This window comes from Corapipo altera, unplaced genomic scaffold (genome assembly GCF_003945725.1).
Source record: "Corapipo altera isolate COAL_440 unplaced genomic scaffold, ASM394572v1 64, whole genome shotgun sequence".
NCBI lineage: Eukaryota > Metazoa > Chordata > Aves > Passeriformes > Pipridae > Corapipo > Corapipo altera.
In genome coordinates, this window is record NW_020884893.1 from 5835432 (window position 1) to 5860046 (window position 24615).

The 24615-nt window shown below is 39.5% G+C and overlaps 1 protein-coding gene across 1 annotated transcript in view; it reads left to right on the top strand.

The window, feature by feature from the left end:
• The window catches only part of GNAS (GNAS complex locus), a 140545-nt gene that overhangs the window by 96170 nt on the left and 19760 nt on the right, over positions 1-24615 (top strand). The window contains exon 5 of the mRNA XM_027645789.1: positions 7064-7161. Coding sequence (XP_027501590.1) covers positions 7064-7161 — 98 coding nt within the window. The remainder of the gene's footprint in view (positions 1-7063; positions 7162-24615) is intronic.

The following is a 24615-nucleotide window of genomic DNA, read 5'->3' on the forward strand; positions in this document are numbered from 1 at the left end:
CCCTTTTCTGCTGGTGGAAGTTTCTGGCAAAACCAGGCTTTTTGTTTCCAACCTGAAAGGAGGCAGCAAAATTGCAGTGTGGTCCCAGGTGTTTGTTCTTAGCACCTTGTAAGGCAATCGGGTCATCTGATTTGACTGTTCAAGTTTACTATATATTCATTGAACAAAAAGCAACTAAATGATGTGGTACGAAAGATATTTTCCAAACCCTAATTTAAGGCTCAAAGGAAATTTCTCAGAGTTTTATTAAACTTTCCTTCTTAGCCAGAGGTCTACAAAAATAACTGGTGGATGAACCGCCTCTGTTACTGCTCTCCACTGCCCCGGGAGAGTGATGGAATGGGGGAGAAGATTTCTTTGTGAGCCTTTTATGCTACCAGTAAGTTTGATCCATTAATGAATTACCTTCTTTCCATATATTCCACTCTGAAGAAGCAGAGGAACACTGTTCAGTTTAAAATTGCAGAGGAATCTTGGTGGAACAGGGAGCACATATCTGCCAGCTCCCACCTTGGTGCTCTCACCAGAAGTGAGTTCTTCCTCCCTAAATTGCATGAGGAGCTGTGTGAAGGGATTCCATCTGAGCTGTTCTAGTACCAGCAGATTGAGCTTCTGTGCAATGAAAGTAGAAATAAAAGAGAAATAGTGTAATATTATGTTCCCGAGGACTTTTAACCAAAGGCACTTTGTAGATTGTGGGTAAGGATTAGTGTGTTGGCACATTTCTCAAATGCTGTAGTGTTTTGAAACTCTTAACAAAGGGGAATAATGTAAGCTCAAACTTGACAGAAGTTTCTTAAATAAAAATTTGCTTCCCAGTGACCTTGCAGCAACATCCAGTTTAATTTGTGCTGGTAGAAATGTAAGGTTACTATAAGCAGCAACTCAAAATATTTCAGCATCATTCTTCTTTTCTAAGTGTGAAAAACTGTTGATAATGAGACTGAATCCTTGCTGAAAATATTTCTGACTCAGTTATGGGAAGTGCTGAGTACTCTGGCCTCTCCCAAAGAGTTTTGTATTCAGCTCTGGACACATGCCAGTAACTGGAGAATATCTTCAACTATTTGTAGGTATGTGTTTCCTTTGTGATATCATCAGCATATTTTCCCTAAAATAGCAAGCAATAATTAACACTTGTTCACACCATTAGGAATGCAGATGTTTCCCTATTCAAGTAAGTGGCTTATTAAACTGTCTGATTTGACAAATTTAACACATTCTGGTATCCCTGCACAAACACAGCGGGAATGAAAAGATGCCATGAGTTTCCTTCTCCCAGTGGCCTTACAGTCAGTAATAGTCACTTGATTTCAGATATGAGCAGTGAAAAATAAATCAATTTGTTGTCTATTTATCTCTCCTGGAAGGAGAAAATCAGCTTGTGCAGTTTGTCTTGGAATGCAGAGAGCTGCCCTGCCATCCTGTGACCTTGCCCTGTTCCAATGTGGTCGGTCAGTGGAATGCAGCAGAACTGCCTGGCTGTCAGGAAAGGAAAGTTCCTGTGCCCCCACCTTGCAGAGTAGGTCTGTAAAGGGATTTGAAACCAGTGGTCAGTGTTATTTTTAAAAGCTGAACACACTGGGAAGCAAATGTCCTCTGAGATACAATTTTACAGTTAGAAGCTGGCTTGGTTTGACCTTTAATCATTAGGTTTGTAAGTCAGTGACCTATTTAAAACTCTTATTATGAAATGTGTAACTCCATGGGACAGTGAACTTTGCCCAGGAATTGAATCCCAGTTTTAACCACAGCATTGTGTAATGGTTGTACACACCTTTTAGTAGGTAAGGCTTTTTTTCTATGGCATTGACTTTTGCCGGAATTAGTAAATAAACTGTTCTAATGGAGGATCCACCCTATATTATATTCTACAAAGAAAAGGTAATGTTGCATGTCCGTGCTAAGTTTCCTGTGACTTTGGTGTCACAGTGGCAAGAACTCTGTCAGTGTTTTTCCCTGCCAACATCCTAATGCCTATAAAACATTGCTTCATAAACATTTTTTCAAAGTCTCTTGAGTATTTATATATCTGGAGGGAACAAAACCTTGTAGACAGTATGTCCAGTTATTCTTTCATTTTCTGCTAATATTTTATGCTTTTAGAATGCCTCTCAAAAGCAGACCTTGGCTCCTTTATTTTTTCCCAGGCCTGGAGTTTGTCTCTTGAGGATTATTTTTTTTTTAATAACCAAAACGCTCAATCTCCAAGTTCTTTTAACACTTGCTCTGGTTTGACTTTTATCAGTCCCCCTGTTTACCTGCTGCCATTTATTGAACTTGCTGAAATTTTCCAATACAAGTAAGTTTTAAATTTGATTAGGCTCTGCAATGCCCCTTTTCTAATCGAGAATTGTGGCAGCAAGATCTTTCTGGAACAAAGTACTCTTTTCCAAGCATCCCTTTCACATGATGATTTCCACTGGGGTTTTTTTTCTCTGGAGGTCTGCAGAGATTCCTGTAAGTGAATACAAGTGATTTACAAATGTTGCCTATTGACTCATTGGATTGGGAAACTTTCAGCAGGTGGAGAAAGCTTCACCTAATAAATAAAACATTAATAATGAGATACATTTCACATAAGTATGACTTTCTAAGTATTGTGATGATATGGTATGATGAGAGATGAGGCTTCCTCATCAGCAGCAAGTTGTGATCCTTGATCCTTCAGTTATCTGAGACCAGAGAAGTTTTACCTGGGCAGGGGATTTTCTCTGAGTTTTTTATAGTTTCTGTAGCCTTTTTGTTCAGGACTGTGCCCAGAAATCAAACTATGCCCAGCCCAGCCTGAGCAGATTTGAAGTCAGGCCCTGTTTGTTCTGCTCAGATTTCTGTTATGTTGGCATTCTTTTCCCTACTCGAGGATTTCTCTCTCTTTAGGGTTATGTTGGTGCTTCAAAAAGTGTAAAGTCTGTTCTGGTGGTGAATAAATGCTCCAATTCTGACACAGTGCTTAGGAAGAACTTGCTTCTCACCTGCCTTGGTGGTGCCATCCTGTCACCACTTCTGTTGACTCTTGTTGCTTTACACAGCTTCAGCTGTAGTTTAAACAGGATCTTGGGTGTGTGTTGTGGAACTGCAGCATTTTTTATTTTTTTTTTTAATGGAAAATGACATAATTTGAATTTTCTTTTTTTCAATTTTAAGTATGCATAGGGCAAGAATGGATAGTCTGAGCATATACTGCAAATGCTGTGGAGCGTTTGGAACCTAACATTTAGATCCTGTTTGTTGTGGAACGTCATCTCAAACCAAATTGTTATTTAGTATTATTTGTTTATTTTAGCTGTTTTGTGAAGAGTTCCATTTTATAGGGCAAGGAAAACCTGTGTTGATGCTGCTGTAGAGTCTGTTATATTAGAATGTGCCAGCAAATGAATCAGTGTTGTGGAAACAAGAACCAGACATGTAAGGACTAGTTTTCTGGATATTTCTTTTCAGGAAATTTTCCTGCTACTTTTGGTTAATTTGTTTCCTAACACATTATTTTTAGAGCTCTCGTACAAATTAGACCTATTTAACTCAAAACAAACCCTGTTGCTAACTTGATTTTTCTAGTGGCCTCTGAAGCCCCTGTTTTACCTAAATACCTCACAAATCTTGTGGTTTTACTTGCCTTCCCTGTGAGTAGCCCCAGGCTACGTTCCATGATTCAGATGGGATGCTGAGGATTTCTTGTGTTATTCTTTCTCTTAAATATTATTTCTGAATTGTGGTTAGTGTAGGTGTATTGGGGAGGAGGGAGAATTTGGTTTTCTTGCAACCAGTTACTATGTCTTAATTCCAGAATCGGTCACTACTGTAAGGAGGCTCCTAATAAAGCAAGGGGGGAACTCTGCAAACCTGGTTCTGCCTTTGCTTTGGTGAACACCTTCCTAGTTTACAGTTGTGTAACCTGGGTCAGCATTAGCCCCAACATGTGTGAAGATGTATTTGATGTGGCCTAAAGAAAAAAAGTGGTTTGTTAATAAGAGGCCTTCATATTTGATTATTACAAGTCATGTAGTTCGGTTTTAAAAACAAAATTAATACAAACAAATGACAAAAAAGACCAAAAGAAACATCAAAAGCCACCCTCAAAAACCCCCACTGTGTCCTAGTATAATAATCTATTACTCATTACTTGCTGTAGATCTGATTTTGAAATGCCAATAAAAAGTTCAAAGAATGTGAACTTAAATTCTTTTTCCATCCCACATGGACAGTTAATAACCATACTGAGGAGATTGCCTAAGCATTGCTGGTTATAGTTCAGATTAGCAGGACAGGCATAAAGACAGTCTTAAATATTTTATTGCTAATTTGGCCTAACAAGGCACAAACATTGATCTTTATCCCATTCTTGTAACTCACATATTTTCTTAGAAGTTAAAACTGCCTTTAAAACACAGGGAGGACTCTTCTAAACAATATGTAACTGCTCTGGTAAACTAAATCCTGGGCTTTTGATTATCAATGTGTTTATACTAAGACCAGGAACTGGGTTTATTTTTCATCTCATTTAAAGAGTCTGGTTGTGGAAACTACTCCCAACTGTTTCTCCACAAGGTATGATGGAGTTTGGAAGTTCTTTGAAATAATTGGTTTGTGTCAGCTGTCTGCCAGAGTGTCATAGTTACAGTGAGAAGCAGTAATGAGGAAGGATTTTTGAGGCAGAGTTTTACTATGCTGTGACTTCTTTTATTAAGGCACTGCCTGTTTTTCACTTTATATCTACATTTGATGATGAAGAATGTTTTACTGTGCTCTCTGTAAACTAACCTTTGCTTAGTATTTGTTTACTTACTATAAAGCAGGATGAAGTGAGTATTTGGGGGCATATTTGGATATAATTGGCTTGGCAGATGCTGACCCCAGTTTGAAGCAGATGTCTGTTTTAGAAGTATATTTCTGCCAGATAGTTAATTAACCATCTGAAGTCTGGTGTAAGTTATCTTGATGAGAATTTTAAGTGGTGTCTGTCCATTTGAAACAGCTGCTGTTTCAGCAAAAAAAAAGTCTTGTACAATTGCTGATTCAATTTTTCAATTTCCCAGCTTTGTAGTAATAAGTTGAGTGAGTCATATGATGTTCTGTATTGTACTACTGTTACTTTTGAAAATAAATATAGAAACCTACCCCAAAATGGGCTTGGTAGTGAGATTGCAGATAATTCCCCTTTCTCCCCTTTCCTTCCTCTTCCCTCTCCTTTTTGCTTTGGAAAGATATTTTCCTCACTGTACTGTGACAGAGCTGTAGATTGAAGGGAGTTAACAGTCTCCCAGCTGCCAAGAAATTGGAAATCTTCAAAATTAAAGCATCCAACAAACATAATTCCAGCAATAGGAGACAGAAAACTGGACTGGAATTAAGATTTTGATTAATCTCTTATGTCCTTTAATAGCAAAAACAAATGGTTGTACAGTCTGCAAATACTAAAAATCAAGTAAAATTTTCTTACCTACTTATGCAATAAATTTAACTGGTCTTTTTGTTCATGAACAGTTCCTAAAAGCGTGGAACAAAATGAAAGGATGCATCAGATGTTTATATAAACAAAATCTATATATTAAAAGAAACCAGGACAAAATGTAGAATTGTATGTTGCATTTACTATGGCTGGTGTGTATGTGCAGTTAGTGAGTATTTAATACCAATAAAAGCAAGATCAAATTTACATCTGATAGATTGTTTCCATCATTGGTATTCACAGTTGTAAGATCACACAGTCACATATGATCTTATACACGAAGAGGATGCTTTGAAAATCGACATCACTAAATTTCCTTTAAGATGCCATTATGCATCTTTAAAGGATCTACTGTTCTGTGCAGTTCAGGTGTTAGTTAACATTCTGATAGGAAAGGGAATTTTTTTAAAGATATTTTCAAGTGAAACCTTTGAAGTCATATTTGGATGTGCCCTTTCTTTCTTTATACTACACTGATAGTAAAAGAATGTGAGAGACTGATATCCCAAGAGATGGAAGAACCTTGAAGCAGTAAAATGGCTATTCAAGATACGTTCTTTTTCTTTAAAATAATTCTACTCTTAAGAAAAGGCTGGAGGGGGAAAAATAGAATATAGACAGCAACTATTTTAAAGGTCTTATGCTGTTCTGGATTTAAAAAAATTATTTGGAATAAGCTACCTGAGCCACTTAAAATAAAAGTATTTAGTCCAAAACACTTTAAAACCCTGAGAGAGAGCCAAGAAAAGCCCATGGTCGTTGATAAAAGGAATGCCCACAGTGGTGTGTGTGTGTATTTAAGTCATCAGGCTGCTGCTGTTCTTTCTAAGTATTCAGAGTTCTTAGTGATAGCCAGAAATACAATTACATGTTGCACATGCCTTGTTGGAGCCAAAGTGAATCTTTTATATATATATAAAAGAAAGGGCTTCTGGTTGTGTTTTATACTTGTGTTATTACAAGTTCAGCAAAGCTGAAGCGTTGCATTTTTGACTGTCTGCTTTCGTATCTTGGCTTATAATTTTTAAGGTTGAGACAAAACAAGATCTGGCCTTGTATGATTGTATTTCTTCCATAGTTCAATGTCTTTTTACACTGTAAAAGAACAAATTTTGCAGATACTCTGACTTAAGTGATACAGACTTAAGTAAGGTACAGATGTCTACATAGTCCCTGAAGGTACTCACTAAATTGCAAAGTCATGTAAAACCTAATCATCATTTGTTACCTCTATGTAAGAATTACCAAGGAGTGTTTCGTTGAAGAAGAAAAAAATTGTGTCAGCCACATAAATGTAACATACAGTGGAATCATGAGTTAGAGAACAAATGTACCAATTAGCATTGATTGTTAAAAACAGAGTTGTCATTAATGAGAAGTTAACTCTTCTTATGTTTGGATTCAATAAAAGTGGTGGAGAAGCAATTCTTTAAGCGTTACAGAACGTTAACTAAGAAAGCCAACTGAACTTGTAGTCAGGTTCTAAACACTGTCTAAAGATTTTTGTTAAATATGCTGCTGTTTCCCGTTCATTGCATCATTTAATGATATGTTACTGTTTGCTGATGCTCCTCATCTATAATCCATTTTGCTAATAGTGTTTTCCTCTTTCAGGAGTTTTATGAACACACAAAAACACTTTGGCAAGACGAAGGTGTGAAAGCCTGTTATGAGAGATCTAACGAATATCAGCTGATTGATTGTGCACAGTAGTAAGTATTGCTTCCAGTGGGCTGGAGATGGTTTTGTCACTGACTGGTAATGACTGTGATTTGCATGTCCTGATGATTATTTTTCCATACCTTGGAAAAGGAATGTCTGCTACAGAGAGAATTCTTGGTAATCAGCTATTCAGAGAGGTGGTTCAGTTAGACAGTGTCTACATTGAGAACCTTGCAGATGCTTTCAAATGGTCTTAATACAGGCTGACCCCTTAATGAGGGGACAGTTATATTGTCTCAAAGGCTAAATTTCCTCCCTCTCCCACCTCAGGTGCTGCAGCAAGTTTCAGAAGTTCCAAAGTACGTTGGTATGAAATAAGCCCATGTTTGTCACTTTAGTTTCTAGTGCAGTTTATTTATCCAAAACTAAAGAGATGGCAGCAGCAATCACGGGAGGCAGCCTCTGATCAGTCACCAGGACTTGTCCTTATGTGCCTTCCTGCACATATCTGAGAGATTCATTCTCCTCTGGTATTTACACCACTGTGATAATTAGTATTGTCTTGAGACACTACTGCATGTTTGCAGTTACTTATCACATACAGCAACATACTGTGGCTCAGAATTTTGTGGCAAAGTGCTCATGATAACTGTGACCATTCCTGGTATTTTTGTTGTGTTGCACTCAAGAATTGCAGGACTTATATTTGGAATATATTTAATAGTTAAAAATATTATTTCTTAGTTTATACTCTACTTCTTTTGGAGAAGCTGAAGTAAGGTTTAATGGTCACAGACATGCAGATTTCTCTTTTCACATGATGATGGGCAACTGCAGTTTGTCTCGAGCTGCATCTCTGAAAGAGCACTTGATGAAATAAAATCTATATGGTTCTTTTTTTGTTTGCTTGTTTAGGTAGACTGAAAGGTAAATCAACAATTAGCTCTGTTTGAAAAGAGACAAGAGAGATAATTTTACTATGACTTGCACAGCTGTAGGTCTGTAGGAGTCTCTTTGAAGTTTTGCTATTGTTTCCAGTGTGAATTTGTTTGATGTACAGTGATGTCTTTTGCATTAGATGACTTATGTTTGATCATTTGGCACAGAGGTTTTTGCAAGTTCAGTTGCTACAAAATAAAAAATTACTACAAGATTTTCATTTTCAGTCAGCTATCCAGTAAATTTTGTGTTTCTAGCATAAAGTTGATAGAAGTGAGGAAAAGCTGGTTTTGTTTCTGGTAGTGCTTGGTTATCTCTTTCTGGTTAGTGTTTGTTAATAGTCAGCTTCTGTGCTGGGAAGAAGTAAATATTGCTGAGCACTAAGAGGGTTTCGTGTTGCCCTTTCTTGAAAGAGGAACAAATTTTGTTCTGCCCTGAAAGCACAGAAGAAAGCTAAAATTCTTATCATCCCTGGACATTGACTTTTTCATGGATCAGCAAGGGAAGTGGCCTTCATGATGGCTTTACCATCCTGCTCCATCTAGTGGAACGCTTAATTCTACATCATGGGCTGTTGAGCCAAAAATAAACCTTGAACATTGCTGACAAATTAGATTTTTTTTTTTGTAGGAAAAAAAAAAAAGATATTACAATCTTGCAGAAGGAGCTTTCTAATTGTTAATTTTGGTAGTTCTTGTCCTTTCTGGCATTTTTGACCATGCAGTGATATTGTTTTTAATAGCAGAAAATGCATAGTAGGAGACTTTTTAGTGGCAAAATGTTGGCTTGGAGGATAACATCACTTTAAAGTGCTGAACTTGTTCTTATCATATTAAATTAAATTAAAAAAGGGACTTGACAAAAATTATTTCCTATAAAATCTGACTTGATTGATACCTCAAAATAACCCTAGTGAGCACCCACCAACAAAAATGTAGCAAAGGCAAAATATAAAATGTAGCTGAGATTCATCAAGTAAGGACTGTTGTAATTTGAATGTACAAGCTGCTGTTGTTAGAGCTAATAGAAGTTTAAAAAGAAAGTTGAGCAAACTGTTGGGCTTGTCAGCTTTTTCAGAGAGCAGTTTTGGGTCCTGAACACTATTCCCTTTTGAAGTCCCCATTTAAAACAAGAAAGGCATACGGGAAATGGGAGATGGAAAAGTGGCTTTTCTCTTTCAAGATCAATCCAGTTCCAAAAGTCCTTTCTTGCTCTTGAAAGTTGAACAAATTCTTAAATATTAATGGATTCTTTGTTCAGTGAATTGCTTTAAAATTCTAAACATTTCTTGTTCACAAAAAGTACTTCTCAGAGTTGTTTGTAAAAAAATTTAATTTTTTTCAACTGTCATTCTTTGAAGTGTGAATTGCTTAGTGTAAAGTTTGTCTTGGTATGGGCTCATTTAACATTCTGCATTTTTTAAAAATGAACATTTTTTTCACTGTTGTAAGTGACACAGTTATATATAGGAGGCTTTGCAAGGAGATTCTGCCAAGTGTTTAAAAATCAATTTTGCCTGTCTTTTAGCAGGGAACAGCGAGGAGTGTGTATCTTACAGGGCCTTGTTTGTCTTTCAGAAATGTCAATATCAGAATAGAATTTGTTTCTGGTTCTGCCCCACCTGCGTGAAATGTGTGCAGAGCTTGGGGGATCCTGGAGAGCTCAGGGGCTGGTCTGTGCTCGGGGAGGGGGCACATCCCAGGGCTCGTGTGGCAACTGTTCCAGGCAACCTCCTGCCTGCTGTGCTTTGGGAACTGGCACGAGTCCTTTCCCTCCTATTTCCTTCTTTCTCAGTGGGATGAGGGTGGCACTAAGATACAGGGAAGGCCGTGAGGACTTACCTTGTTCCCTTCTGTCTGTCATTGCTGCTTTCCCAATTCTGCTTTTCATGGATAGAAGCTGATTCTCCACGGGGACAGTTAAGCTGTAGTCCAGGAGAAGGTCTTTTCAAAGTTCAGGGCTCGATGGCACAGCTGCAGGAGGCATCTGGAAAAGGAAGATGTTCAGGAGATGGCGGCTTAAACATCTGCAGAGTTTGTGCTGAGGAGAGAAGGGAACTTTCTGGTGGGTCAGGAGCTCTCCTGGGTAGACAGAGCACAAAGGCAAAGCCACTTTTTGCTGCATGTTCATTCCCAAAAAAGTGGGAACAAATATTCTCAGCCTAATGTGTTGTATCTCCCTAACTTAAACGTAGGTGCTCAGAGTCTGGAAATGGTATTTGTCACCTGTTGCTGAGCAGTAACTTTAAATAGTGCAGTGCTTTCTGCTGAATCACTACAACTCCGTGTCTCCCCATAAGAAGTGCCATTAATACACACTCTTTTTGTTGCTCTGCCGAGTTTCTGGTTGTGTTGGCTCAGAAAAGACCAAAAGCCACAGGTACCTTCCCATTTCCCTGCAGTTGGGATCTTTGGAGGTGTGAAGCTGGAAGGCCCGACCAGTAACCTCATCTGTTGGAGAGCCCTTCTGGTATCCTGCCCTTTATACTCAAGCTCCCTGGCTAAATGAAAATGTCACTTTGGAGTAGCCCTGTTCATTTTGAAAGAGTAGCTGCCTCTGCTCATCATGAGCTTTACTGTACTTCCTGTCGAGGCATATTTGACAGTCTCGAGAGGCAGGGAAAGGAAAGGCAGCTTGTTTCCCTTTTCTAAACTGGACTTACCAAGTAATTAGTTTCATTTCTGCTTTTAGAACAATGTGGTCTGTGAGGTTGTCCGCAGTTTGTCTCTGTGAGGAATGTATTCTGAGAGGAGGGAGCATTATCTATGAGGAGGGCAAATTTCATTGCTCTTGCATCTTGCAGGGATTTACACAGAGGAGAAGGAGTGTTCCTGCTGAAGCTGCCATGCGATCCTGCTCTTGGCTAATAATAAACAGAAGAACACAGAAGTGTCTAGAATACAGAAAATCCCAAACGATGTTAAATTATTTACCATCGTTCATATTTCTTCCCTAAAGGCAGAGGATTGCATTTTATTTAAAATATATTATTAATATCAAAAATATAGGAGTCATTTCCATTTTGACGTGCCAAGACCTGTTTGACAAATCTGTCAAATACGAACAAACGTGATCTCTTTGAAGTGCTGTTGTTGCTAATACTTCTAGCTCAGGTTTCATTTGAGGAGCTCTGGTCTTAAAGACTCACAAATACACAGCAGAGTAGTCAGAGTAAGAAGGATCTTTCCCTCAAACAGGCATGTGCTGTTTGTGGCATGAGGACATGAAGGATTGACACCGTGCTGGAAGGTCTGACCCAAAATCTGAGGATGGTCTGAAGAAACTTGCTTTGATGTCAGTAGCAAATCAAAAGCAAAGACTGGGTACATGAGCCTTCTGCTGCTTTTCCTAGAGTTGCTAATATTAGACTGTGCCCACAGATCCTTAAATTTTTGCTTTAGTAGCCTTGGCCACTAATTTGAATTCGTGCTTCATTTTACGCTGTGCTTTCTCTGCGTACGAATCTCCTCGCTGGTGCTTCCTGGTTTTGGCTGGGGTGGAAAAGGAAATAATGTGAGAGACAGTCTTTGCAACCCATTTCACACCCTCTGATATCAGGAAGGGCTGGAAGTAGCATGAGAGAGCCCATTCTCACGCTATTTCCTGCCGCCAGCTCTTCTCCTGCCGCTGCCATTTCGGGAAGGAGAAGGCACGGGGAGGCGGCTGCTCGAGGTGCGGAGTCACGGTTCTCCAACTTCAGCACCAGCAGAGCCTCTCTCTGATACCTTGAAACTCTGCCAGGCTGCTCCAGAAGGGTTTTATGAGAAGTATTTTTTAAGATGTTTGTTTTTAAAATACTTATCAAAGAAAGGAGGGGAGTGCAGCTATTAACCGACTGCTGTGCGGGGCTGCTGAAGGATCAGCGCGTGTGGACACGCTGGTTTTTTAATTTCTTACGTGTTATGAGTTGTAAATTCTTTATATTTTTATTAAGATTTATGGTGTGTTTTATTTCTGGATTTTCAGACTTGCAGAGAGCAATTAAGAGCCCCGATCTGAGCACTTAATGATTTTCTTCCATGTTGATTTCACTTCATGACAAAGTTCCCTTCATGGAACATGTAGTAAAGTGTGTTTGCTCAAAGTCTCACCTTTTTAAATAGTGGCTGATTTATCAGGGGTACTACTGTTAGTCTAGTTTCTTATTCATATTATTTATTACTTTTTTTTCCCTTTACTTTCTTTCCATTGGATATGATTTTGACAGAGTGGTTTCTCTTGTCTCCAGCAGCTCTGCAAGCCATGTCTGCATGCTCACATTCAACAGGACAGGAATTTCCCTGGCCTTTATTCCTGGCATACATGAGCTTCTTACGGACAGTAACAATTATACTGTTAAACATTCCCATGAGGAAGAATAATATTCATGTCCCCTTTTGCTGATCTAAAGCTGATGAGCTTGTCTACTGCTGTGTGAATTCCTTGGCAAGCCAGGGAGTAGACCCAGATCATCTAACTTCTAATTCTTGGTCTCGATTATAAAACCCACCTTACTTTATTCCAGAGTGCTTAGAGATAACTGAATTAGGGTCTTCTCCCTGCTCATCTTCAGCCTGAGGGAATATAGAAGTTCATATTTTGAACAAGGTTAAATTTCAATTAAAATAAGAAGAATACAGCCCAGGTTATACTTTTCCTGCAATCCAGTGGGGTATTAGGTGCAGAAATAGGTTGCTGTAGATGATTGGAAGCACAGTAGCTCCTGTCTTTTTGTGACTTCAGTGAAGTCACTACTAACAACATGAGTCCAAATATATAGTAGCTGAATTATAGCCAACTTCTCCATGTGTGTGCCCTTTCTTGCTGACTGTCAATAGCAGGGATGTGCCTGCTGGCAAGTGCTCTGAAAACCAGATTACCTAAATTTAGCCAGTAAATGGATTATGAATCCAACACATGTTCCCACTCTTGTCACAGCTAATCATAAATTCATAATTTCAAGCTATGCTCAACCCCAGATAAATTTCTCTGTCTTCAAAGTAAATTACATCCTAGCATGGAACAAGACAAAACGAAAGATGTCCTGGAACAGGTTGAGTGTTATGAATTAGGTAAGGAAAATACAAAGGTGATTGCCATAATGGCCAAAAGACCTTTGCAAGTCCAAAATGTGAATAACTGAAGTCATACCACAGTTTTTTGGTGATGCCCACTGCATTACTCTGAGTCACTGTGAAGGGTTTTAGCTGTTTACTCCAAGAACCCAATTCTGCCTCCACCTTCGCTCACTCTGACACTTGTAGCCCCACGGGCCCATTGCCTTCATTCATCTACTGCTTTTATTTCTCCTTTGTTCCACACATCTGTTCATGTGCCAGTTCCTTTCTGGCCTTTGGCTGCAGATGCAGCTTCCTTTCCCTGTCTAGTTGTAAATACTGGAGATTTGCCTTCAGCTCGAGGCTGGGCTGACCTGATTGAGGAGCGTGAAATAGCTGGGTTGGAACTTCTTCCCCAATTTCCTGACCCAGTTCTGCATCCAAACACTCAGACTTTGCCTTTTAGTTTAAAAACATCTCTTGCTAGTGCCTGCAAGAGTTAAGGATAAACCCTGGTGTTCATTTGGTGCTTGATTCAGTGAAAAGGGATCTTCATTTCTCAGTGTTACATTTGGTTTCGTGTGCAAATGGAGCATTTGCTCACATAACAGCTATTTCTTAGTTTCAGTAACATTCACAGGCACAACATTTGCTCAGGTTAGGCATGCGCTGGATCAAGAGTATTTTCCAAAGTTTGGCATTTTATTTAAATAAAATTTACCAATAAGATAGTATTTTTTTCCTGAGATCATAAACAGACACTCACATGATTTGGTCAGTAGATTGCTGTGCTCCTCTAACATAGAAGTTTCATTTTGAATGTCAGAAGATCAGGAGAGTGACAGGAAGGAAGGGTTTGATAACAGACATATTGACATTTTAGGTAGAGGAAAATACTGTGTGGAGTCTAATGTGTAGTTTGCTCAGGATGTTATCTCCACTGATAATTTCTTTTAGTAGTCTGCTTTGAAAGCAAAGTTTACCAAAGAATGTGAATGTGTAAGTAAGTACTGCTGTCTAAACCTAAGAATGATGCATATTCAGAAGATAATTCTGTACTAAAAGTATTTGGCTACAGTCCAGAATTCTGCAGACAAAGTTCTTCAGCCCAATTTCTTGATGGGTGGCCTATACTCATAATGTTAATTAAGAGAGTTAAAAATAATTCACTGAACAGAAGAACAGATTCCTTGTTACTACTGGTAAAAATGGCAACATGTTGTTTGAAAAAGAATATTATGCCTGCATCACCAATTGATTTTAAACATACAGATAAAAGGCAAAAATGTGCAGAATCCCTGAGATTTCTATTTCAAAAGAGAAAATAAAATAATCTTGAGCCTTTTTTTTAAAGCAAATATCGGACGCATATTTTTGTAATTGCTTTCAAGTCTGTTTGGTTCAGTGGTGTCTGGATTTCTTAGTCAACATATTTCTGATACCTGTTCAGGCTTCTGCTTTGTTTTTTGTGGCTCTGTTCTCTGCAAACCTAGAAATGCAAATGCAGTGGAATTTTTTTTGTGGGTGAAGGGAAAGAGTTGAAATGTAAGGAGATGGAATATAAGCCAAAACCTTCTGTTAATTAAACTCTTACTAATTTCTGCATTTTAATGGCAACAGGTTCCTCATTCCTTCCCACTGTTTTCTTTTCCCGCCCTCAAAAGTTGTTGTTGTGGCATTAAGTAATAGTGTGAGAGAATATGCAAGAAATGTATGAAAAAACATCTTTTACCCACTGAGGGGTTTGGAGGAGATGCTGTGAATATTATATTGGTCTCTTGCTCTGTTGATAGGTACGAGTTTGTAATAGAATGGGAATTAGTGAACAACACTGGCTCTGCACATAACTGGGTATTTGTATACAGATTTATGCCTAAAGCTAAACTTACCTGGGGTTTGTGTTGCAAAACAGGTAGAGAGTTGCCACCCTGAAAAGTAGTGTTACCAACTTCTAATCAAGGAGTTGTGTAGGGTTGACTTTTGTTGATTATTTTGCTTGATGATTTGTTAAGTCTTGAAACATCATAAATAATTTTCCATCTAATTAAAATGACCAGTATTTGTCAAACAACTAATATATTAGTAAACAAGATGTCTTGTGCAGTCACAACCCTGACTCAATGTGCAATCCATTTTGAGAAATTCATCACAGTTGTTACAGACTTGACACAAAGTAATTTATTAAAAACATTAAATGTAGCTACTACCGTAATATTCCCACACAATTTTATTTTTCTTTCGTGATTGTAAAGATTAAAAGAAAATTCAAGAGCCTGGATTCACCCTTACAGGAACTCTCCTCCTGTGAGTTAATTCATTAACAGTAGGTTTCACAAGCGTCGCTGATTGTGTGGATTCCTTGGGGTTCTGCTGAGCAGCCTTTCATCCTTCCAGCGATGCCTCACGTTCCTGGAGCGAGGGGATCTCACACTGTAGTAAACACGGGCTTGGGCTCCTCTTGCAAAGCTGCTGGACAGACCATTGGTGCATTTACTGCAGGACAGGCCCAGTGCTGGAGGAGGTTTGACACGTGCAGAAAGTCAGACAAGTGGCAAAGCTTGTGATTGTCAGGTTTGCCTTTGCCTTGTGTGGATCTTGCAATGATATTGCTCTTTTTTTCTATATTTTTATTTTCTCTAGGCCCAGAATATACCTTTTTAATGTAGGGAAAATGCAACAAATCCACCCTAAAAATAACTGTGTTTACTGCAGGTGAGACTTCTGTAATGCATTGCTCAAAACACACATTTCAAGAAAATCAGAATGAGTAAAATAGTAGATTATTGTGTACACAGTAATCCTTCAGTCCTCTGGTTTTTGTGAAGACAGGTAGTGGTCAGTCTGAACTGGGAATGAATGAATGAATTGGGCCAGAGTGAATTAGGGTGAGAAGTTAAATAAGAGGAGGAATTGTGTCTATGTAAACTCTGTGAGGTTGTCATTCACCCAAGGTGTACTAGACAGTTGTATTTATTCAAGTTTTACCCATTAATATAAAAAGTGTACTCAGTCTTACTATAAAATTCCCATAACCTTATTAAAAAACAGAGCAAACGACATCTTGAATTGTGAGTATCAGCCTTCATGGTGTAAAAAGTCTTGGATTTTACTGTAGCGATGAAAAACCATAGCTGTCAAGTGGTGAGAATCAATCAAAGCAACTGTTAAAACTCTTATTGGTTCCTGAGAATTAATTTTCACTCACCCTTCCTTCCCATGCTCGTGCAACGTCCCTTTGTTCCGAGAAAGCCCTGAACCGAGAGTTGTTTTGAGCTGTGGTTCGAACAAACAATTCAGTATGAGACAGAAACAAGCGGAATAAAAGACTTCCACAGAGGCTGGAGCAACCTTGCCCAGGAATCCCTCCTGCAGGAGGAAGATCTGCAGGCACAAAATACAGAGCAAGCTATAAATAAACGCTTGAGGAAACAAGAAGGAGCGTGGCATTGATTGCATCATTTTCGCATGGCCTGTGTCAGGCCGGAGCGACGTTCCTGGGTGGATTTGGTGGTAGGAGTGCCGGGATAGCTGATGTGGGGTGCAGTGCTGGTGCACTGGGGGATCTTGAGAGGGAAGACCCCTTGAGTCTGTCTGGCTGCTACTGTAGGAGCCACAGAAAATGCTGCTGCAGCAGGAAAGGGCTGCTGGAATGATGTGCTTCCCGTGCTCTCCCAACGTGGAGCAGGTGTGACTGGTGTTTTTAGGATTTTGCGGTTTACTCACCTTGGTGGGTGAGTAGCTGCTGGAACTTTTTGCCTGACCTTGGGAGCTGCTGGTTCTGGTGTTCACAGAAGGATCAGAAAGCACAACAGCTTTTGTAGCACAGTTGGTGGTTGTTTTTTATGAGAGCTGTTATCGCTCGGGCTGTTCTGCTGCAGAAAAGGAACATCTCAGGATTGGAGGGTGACAATTAGGGGAATACTTTTATCAAATTAAGACCTGAAGGGATACTATAAAACCTCATTAAAGACTTGCTTTTAAAAAAGGATTTAAAAACCAGAGTGTTCTGAAAGATAGAAGGCAACAGAAAATTCCTGATACAAGGATCAAATGAGGCCAGTACATTTGCTGGTACAGTGTGAAAGCGCCAGATTCGATTCCCAATTATTCCCTGGGCCGAAACACTGCAGATACATCACTGCCAGTCCCAGGGAGAGGGAGCACTCAGTGCTGACTTGCACGTTCTCTCCCTCATTTTCCTCCTCTGGGAACTCCACTGTTCTGTGATCCACCAAAGCCTTTCCTTCACTGGGGACCTCAATTTAAATTTCTTTTGTCTGATGCTTGCCTGCATTCACAGGTATTGCTGAAGTTACTGGTTTTGAGAGACCCCTGACAAAGATGTCTGCAGTACATTTGGTACAGATTTACCAGCAGGCTCAAAAGTTTATTGAGACCATGTGCTTGCATGCAGAGAACATGGTCATAAAATCCCGACTATAGGGAAGGGCAGGCTGAAAATTAAAAAATAGATTAAGCTCATATTAGGTGCAGAAGTTCTCAAACTGATGCTGAGCTTAAGTAATCTTTAAGTACTTTTTATAGTATGTGATTAGTTCTAAATAAACTGGAAGAAATTGCTGGCAAATTTTACATGTGATTAAGAATAATTTTGTAGCAGGATGTGATTGATAAGTTTTTTGATTTGAAACACCATTTTTAACGGATTACTATGTAGTAGTATATTATACGCTGATTTTGTAGCTGAAACTAGCTGAAACGTGTTAGAATTATATTGAACTGTGTTAACTGTGTTTGTATTGTAGTACACTAATTAGGTCTCCGAGAAGAGTTTGCACCATCAAAGCTAAATTGCAGTGTGTTCATTACACAGGTGAGGGGTTTCAGTGTCTGGGTGATAATTTACACTTGAAACATGTTGGCTGCCCAGCAAAATTTCCTGTGAAGTGCCTTGGGTATTCCACAAAGTTTCCCTTCCCCCCGAGGATTCATGTAAGCTGCAGCCCAAGGAAAAGCTAGAAAGGGGCTATTTTTAGGAAAGCTGCTGCAGCTGGGGGAGGGAAGGAGCCTTGGATGCTAGAGGGAGGGTCTGGAGGAGCGTGGTGCTGGCAGGACCCACATCCAGTCCAGGTCAGGTGGCCAAGTCCTGCTGTGGGGTCTTGACTGAGATTTGGTTTTACAAAAAATAAAAAATAAAATCCTTCCGAAGCCTAAGTAATATATATAAATAAACAAAAATAGCAATATACGTGCAAAATCCCCATGATGTGTTAATTTCCCTTTTTGATTGTTTCTTTATTGTTTTGATTGTTCAATTATTGTTATTAATGTTGGTATTACTTGCTAAGTTGCTCAATACCACGCTGTCCACCACTTCTGCTGCTAAGGCATCTCAGAGGGATTTTAATTATTTATAGTATAAAATATCAGGGACCGTGTACATCTTGAAGCTTCATATCTGGCAAGGCAATTTCCTTACATAGTTTCATGAAGAGTGTGGCTGTTCTCTAGATATTCTTACATCAAATTGAGTCTCATGAGTGAGCCAATGTTGCTCGAGTCACCAGGTTGTTGTTTTATTTTGGTCTTTTCATTAGCTCTGCCTATCAGTACGTGTGCCATGAAGAACAGATTTTGCAGTTAAGGTGTGCAGTCTCCTTTCTTTTGCCTCAGAGTGGCTTCTTGTTTCTTTTGAAGGACTCACTGTTCCCCTCTGTTTCACAGAACTGAGCTGCTTTAGCATACACACATTTTGTTATCAAAGGCCAGACTTGGGTGAAACATAGTTTCCCCATTGTTTTGATATATTTCTTATGCAAAAAAAATATGAAAGCTCACATCTGCAAAAACCACTGGATGATTTTGGATAGTGTGAGGTTTTAAATGAAATCAGATGAGTGAAGGGTGATCAATCTTTTGTGGTACTAATGCCAAGAAGTATTGCAATGTCATCAAGCATCTTGACATGATGAAGTGGTTTGGTAGGAGTGAGAGGATGGATTTAGAGATCTGTTTTAGCAGCATAGATGATATATTCCCCAAATGGGCATTCCAGACTTTAGGATCTTGGCATGTCACATGAAAATGTAGTTGTTAGTATGTTAGTGTATTTTCAATGCTAACTCTAATTGTCTACCCCTGTTCAAAGTTTTTTCAGAAATCAGGTGTATAGTACATAGGAGTGTAAAATGGACTCATTGGTGTCATAGTGTGTTATCAAGGGAACCATTATTTAAAATGTCTAGTTTTAAAGAGCTATTTGGAGAAGAACATGTCAGATTAAAAGTCACTTTATTGTGATTTATGTAGCTGTTTCATTGAAGTGGCAAATATCAGAACTCCTCTGTGCTCTTTCAGAGCTCTTGGCTAGGTACAAGCCTTGACACTTCTCCATTGCCTCTGGAGTACTTCCCTGTCCACCTCTCTTCTACGGAGCTGAATCTACTCTAGGATCCAAGCAGTGTGTTCTCCTCTATGGTTTTCACCAGCTCTCTTCAGACATTTTGTGCTCCATTTCTATTTTCCTCCACAGTCTCCTCTCCGAGCACGTTGTGGATTGTGCACAGAGACACAGCTGCACAGAGACATTCCCAGCGCGTGAGGAGGGTGACTGGGGATCAGGCAGGGAAAAACAGGGCAAGGCAGGACTGGACAGGACAGGTCAAAGCAGAACTGCTCTCATTAAACTAAAAAAAACCCCAACCAAACCCCAAGCTTGGCCCTCCACCAATTTTTAGGATCAGAAAGGTGTTGAGCCATTTCCCAGTTTCAATCTGATTGGAGCCGAGCCTCAGCAGACGCTTGGGAAGCTGTAGCTCCACTGCTCCTTAATTGCTTCTTGTTTTGAAGGATAATTAGGAACTTTATTTAAAAATAGTAACTTTAGTGTTCAGTCCATTAAATTTGTCACCAAGATAATTTCATTAGACTCCCAGCTGTTTTCTTATTGGAATTGTGAACTAAAAATAGGTAGGATTTCTGCTGTTGTGTGCAGAGGCTGGTACCTCCATTTCAGCTCTGACTTTCCCTAATGATGTGAAATGTGTTTGTTTCCCTCAGAGCTTTCTTCTGGGTTGAATTTAAGAAGGTCCTGCTAATTATGCCAAAATTGTGTACTGCGGTTTTCTGATAAAGTCACGTGGCGTTGAAGAATATGAAACCGATTTCCCTCAAGACAAGTCTTACAAATGAAAGATTGATGCCACACCCAGTACATTTTTCTTTTTCACCAGTCTGTAAGAGATGTTTGTAATAGTTCAACAAATACCTTTTAAAAACAAACAGACACTAATGAACACAGGTTTGTTACTATTATTATGAGGGGTGTGATTTACCCTCTCAGCTCAGTTCTCATGAGCAGTCCCTTTGTTGTGCATAATTGAAATCACAATGTAGATTGTGAGATAATGTGACAATTACCGTGTTTATATTGTATGAAACACGGGTTTTTTTGAAACAAACCTCTGTAATTACCAGAATCTGTACAAGCATATGCTGCTTTTATGCATACAAGGTTTACAGGGCGAATCAGGTTGTACTATCCAGATTTAAATAGTGTCTCTTTTAAACTCTGAACCGTTTCATGTTTATTTCTGACACCCACACCACGAAGCATTATAGTGGATTAATGCTGGACATGCAGAAAACTGAAACAGATTTTTCTCTGCAGAGTTAGACTGTGTAAATGTATGGTGGTCTCCCTTAGAAATCAGTAGTTACAGGATCACACCGAATGGGTAGGGTTGGACAGGAGCACTGAGGCCATCCAGTCCCACCTCTTTGATCAAGCAGGGTCCCCTCAAGCACCTTACTCAGGTTTGTGTTCAGACAGCTCTTTAAAAAGTTGCATTTTTGAGTTGTGATGTTAGTAAAAGATTTTTTTTTCCCTTGGGATACCTTTTGACTGTAACTCCACTAAGTATCTGCAGTTCATACTGATAAAAATGAATGTAGGTAACAGGAAGAAGTTCTACTGCAGAGCAGTGTGGGGCTTGTGGGGTTTTTTTAAATGCTTGGTGTTCGGAGCCACAATCAAGAAAGTTAGTGACCTTAATATAAATTATATAGACCTTTGGGGTTTTTTTTTTGTTCCCCATTCTATTGTCTTAAGGCAAAGAAACAGAAAATGATAAGATGTGCTAGTAAAACATAGGTCTCTCCTGTGGAAGTGAGTTCATTCAAAGGAGGGGAATTTTCTCCTTTAATTAAAATGAAAGCTATGCTTATCTGCAGAAGTACTCCAGTGATGTTCCCTTAAAACCTGTATTTAGCTGCAGTGTGTAATTCTGGCACGGTTTATTAGCGTCTCAGATCTTTTTTAATTTTCTCCTCTGCTTGTTGGCAGTCTGTTCCTTGGACTTCCTGTGCGTGTGCATTTCTACAAAGCAGATAAGTGCAGTTTTACAAGCTGAAGCTGAACGTGGGTGGGATGGCGTGAGGGAAGAGTGCTGTTTTGAAAGCTCTGCACCTGTCACTAGTTTTGAGCATCACAATCCGTACAGGGCAGCCAGTGTGTGCAAGATGCTGCAGAAATCTCTTAGGCAGCAAAATGTAGAAGAAAAGCGGGAATGGCTATATTTAGTAGTCGCATATTATTAACTTCTGTGTAATGTATCGGTTGCTGTGCTCAGACACCCTTTTTTGTGGTGAGTCTAATAATTTGCCACTGAGTAGAGGAAGTGCAGTTAAAACAGTCGTGTGATAAAAGCTGTTTCACATATGGTTATGGTGCTTATAGACTGTGTATGTATAAATAAGCACCTGCTATGGTGTAGGTGATGTAGGAACACACCTCCCTTTCACCAGAACCATTGAGTCTTCTCTCCAGACTTTCTCCCCGTGTGACCCATCTGATCTGAGTCTCTCCCACCTTACAGCCTTTGCTGCTGTTCTAAGTGTAAACCACGATCCGGAAGCTCTAATTATAGTAATGCAGAACAAATGGAAATCCTGGAATTGTCCTCAACACTCTTAAATTGCAGAGTTACCAGTTGCAGGTATCAGAGCAGTAGGTGAGCCAGCCCAGGACTGTTCCTCTGGAGCTGCCTCTGCTTCCGAGCACAGCTTTGAGTTGCACATTTATTTCCAGATCTCTGGGCTGTGAATATCAGATGGCCACAAAGTTTCAGGTACATATTTGAACCAAGACTGCAACTCTGAAGGTTGCTGTTCATCATTTAGTGTTTCCTTAGAGTCAGGGGTTATAAGAGGATTGCTGGGTTTATGTCTTTGTGCAGAATAAGAGACTTGGATATTGGGCAGCCAAAAGCCTCAGCTGGGTTCATAACCCCTGAAGGAGTGTTGTTGTGGAAATATGGACTACATTTGGGGAAAGGAAGTATCATCTTAGACCCCTTCTTATCTTTCCCACTGCAGCAATTATATCCATGATTTTTAGTGTCTGTTTTAGTTCAGTTCTTCTCCTGAGACTGTTTAAATGTTTCTTTCATGTAGAAGAGGAAATTTGTAATCTGTTAATGAATAATTCAGGTTTAGGGTTTCAGCCATTTAAGATGCAAACAAGAGACACTGCCCTCTGCAGACAAAGAGATGGGCAAGATGTGCATGTCCTCTACTGGAATCCAATGGCTTTTAATCATCCAATGGAATTTGGAGATTTTCTGGAATTTGAATGCACACCTTGGGCTCTTCAGTTTGGCTTTTCCTTCCCTTCGATTCCATGCTGCCCGGTTGAGACTGAGTGTGAGGGGGTGGGGAGTCCACCCACTTGTGGTGGAAAAATGAGCTGTTATTCATAGCTCTGTGATACTTTCTTTTCAAGAACAAAGAAGCATAAACCAGTATCCCTGGAGTTTCAGAATTAATGCCCACTGAGATGAAATTTTCTCCCACCTCTCAGTGTTTGTTTCATGGCACCTGCACAGGTAGAACTCACTGCACCATTTTGTATTTCACAGTCATGATATGTAAAATCTTTCTTTATTTGTTCTCTTCCATAAGGAAAGGTGGGACTGGAGTTAAGGTTTCCAGAGAACGTGGCAGTAATTTAAATTTGGCACTTGTTTACAGCATAGCTCAGCACAGAGTTAGAAGGGTGGTTTGTGGTCAAGGCTCTGGCAGTGCCTGGGAGCAGAAACCTGTGTCAGGAAAGAGGGATGGGGCTGTGGGAGAAGACTTTCCCGGTCCTTGGCCTCTGGAAAGTCTGCCAACAAGGCAGCCAGGGAGGATGCTGAGACTGCATATGTGTCACCTCTAGTACCCCCTGAATCTTAATATTCTTCTGAGTATAATGTTCTATTTCAAGAGAGATGTGTCCCTTCTGCTGCTGAGGGCTTTTAGAGTTGTAATGCTGAAATAATGATGTTCTATGAATAATACATTTAGTAATTGTTTAGGTAATTACAACACTTTTATATAGGTAATAAACATAGTCAATAAAGCTAGTTTAAAGGAACTAATTCCACCTGAAGCAGCTGACTTACAACTTCCTCATTTTAACATTAGAATGTTACAATACAAGCTAATTAGAGAATAAGGGATTTTAAAAGTCTTCCCGAAATTTCCCCTCGCCTCCAACTTTTTCTCCCACATGCCCAACCCTCACCCACACACATCACTCCAGTCCTGTCTCAGTTCCATGTTTTGCAGCACCTGACTGTTCCTCTGTGAGTCAGAGACTGCCGTGGAAAACCTCCCTGTGCCGAAACCAGCCGGCGTGACTGGGCTGAGAGAGGAAACAGGCAGAGCTTGTGCCTTGTCAGGGATTTTACTTTTCCTGTGCACACTTCATTCTAAATTCTCTGTCACTTCAGTCTTAAAAGCACACAGCTCAGAAAAGCCCGCATTAGAAAACACATTTTGCAAATGTTAAAATGCGTTTTGTAAATACAAAGTGTATCCTACTGTCTGTTTTACAGATATTTGAATGATTGGAGCTTTTAAAACTGTTTTTAAGGGGTTTAATAGCCAGGTATGCGTTTTGAGAGATGAGATTTAAAGTTCATATTTTTATAAAGATTAGAATTCAACTTCAGAATTAATTGAGTCAAGTTAGCAGGTCAGTGGGGAGGAGAGGGGGAAGGGCCAAAATATTTTATTTAAAAGATTCTAAAATGGCATGTCATGTCCCATGTTAATTTGGGGCTGTTTGTGAGCCTTTGTAAAGCCACATTATTCTGTGAGTTGTCCATTTTAATTGCAGGCTTAAAAGCACTAAATACTCAAATGCAGTTTGGGGAGTTATTCCGTAGTCAGGAGCTGTGTTTTGGTGTTATCACAAATATGTGAGTAAGCAAAGATGGAGGGTCTGTATTAGATTTTCCTTTTAAGAGTAGCAAAACTCTAAGCCAAGAGCAAAACCATGAAACTGGATGACTGACAGGTTTTTCATGGAGAATAAAAGAGGGCTGCACTATTCCAGAACCGTGGTCACTCCTGTGAGTGGCTTTCCCACAGAAGTAGTGTGGTCACCTTTATTGTTTGTCTTTGATTTTGGCTTCAAGCTTGATTTCTTGCTCCTTTTATCTGCCTGAATGTAACGTGTACCAGGGAGAGACAGGCACTTCATTTTGACTTCTGTGTTTTGTTGTATGGCAAAAGAACACAGAA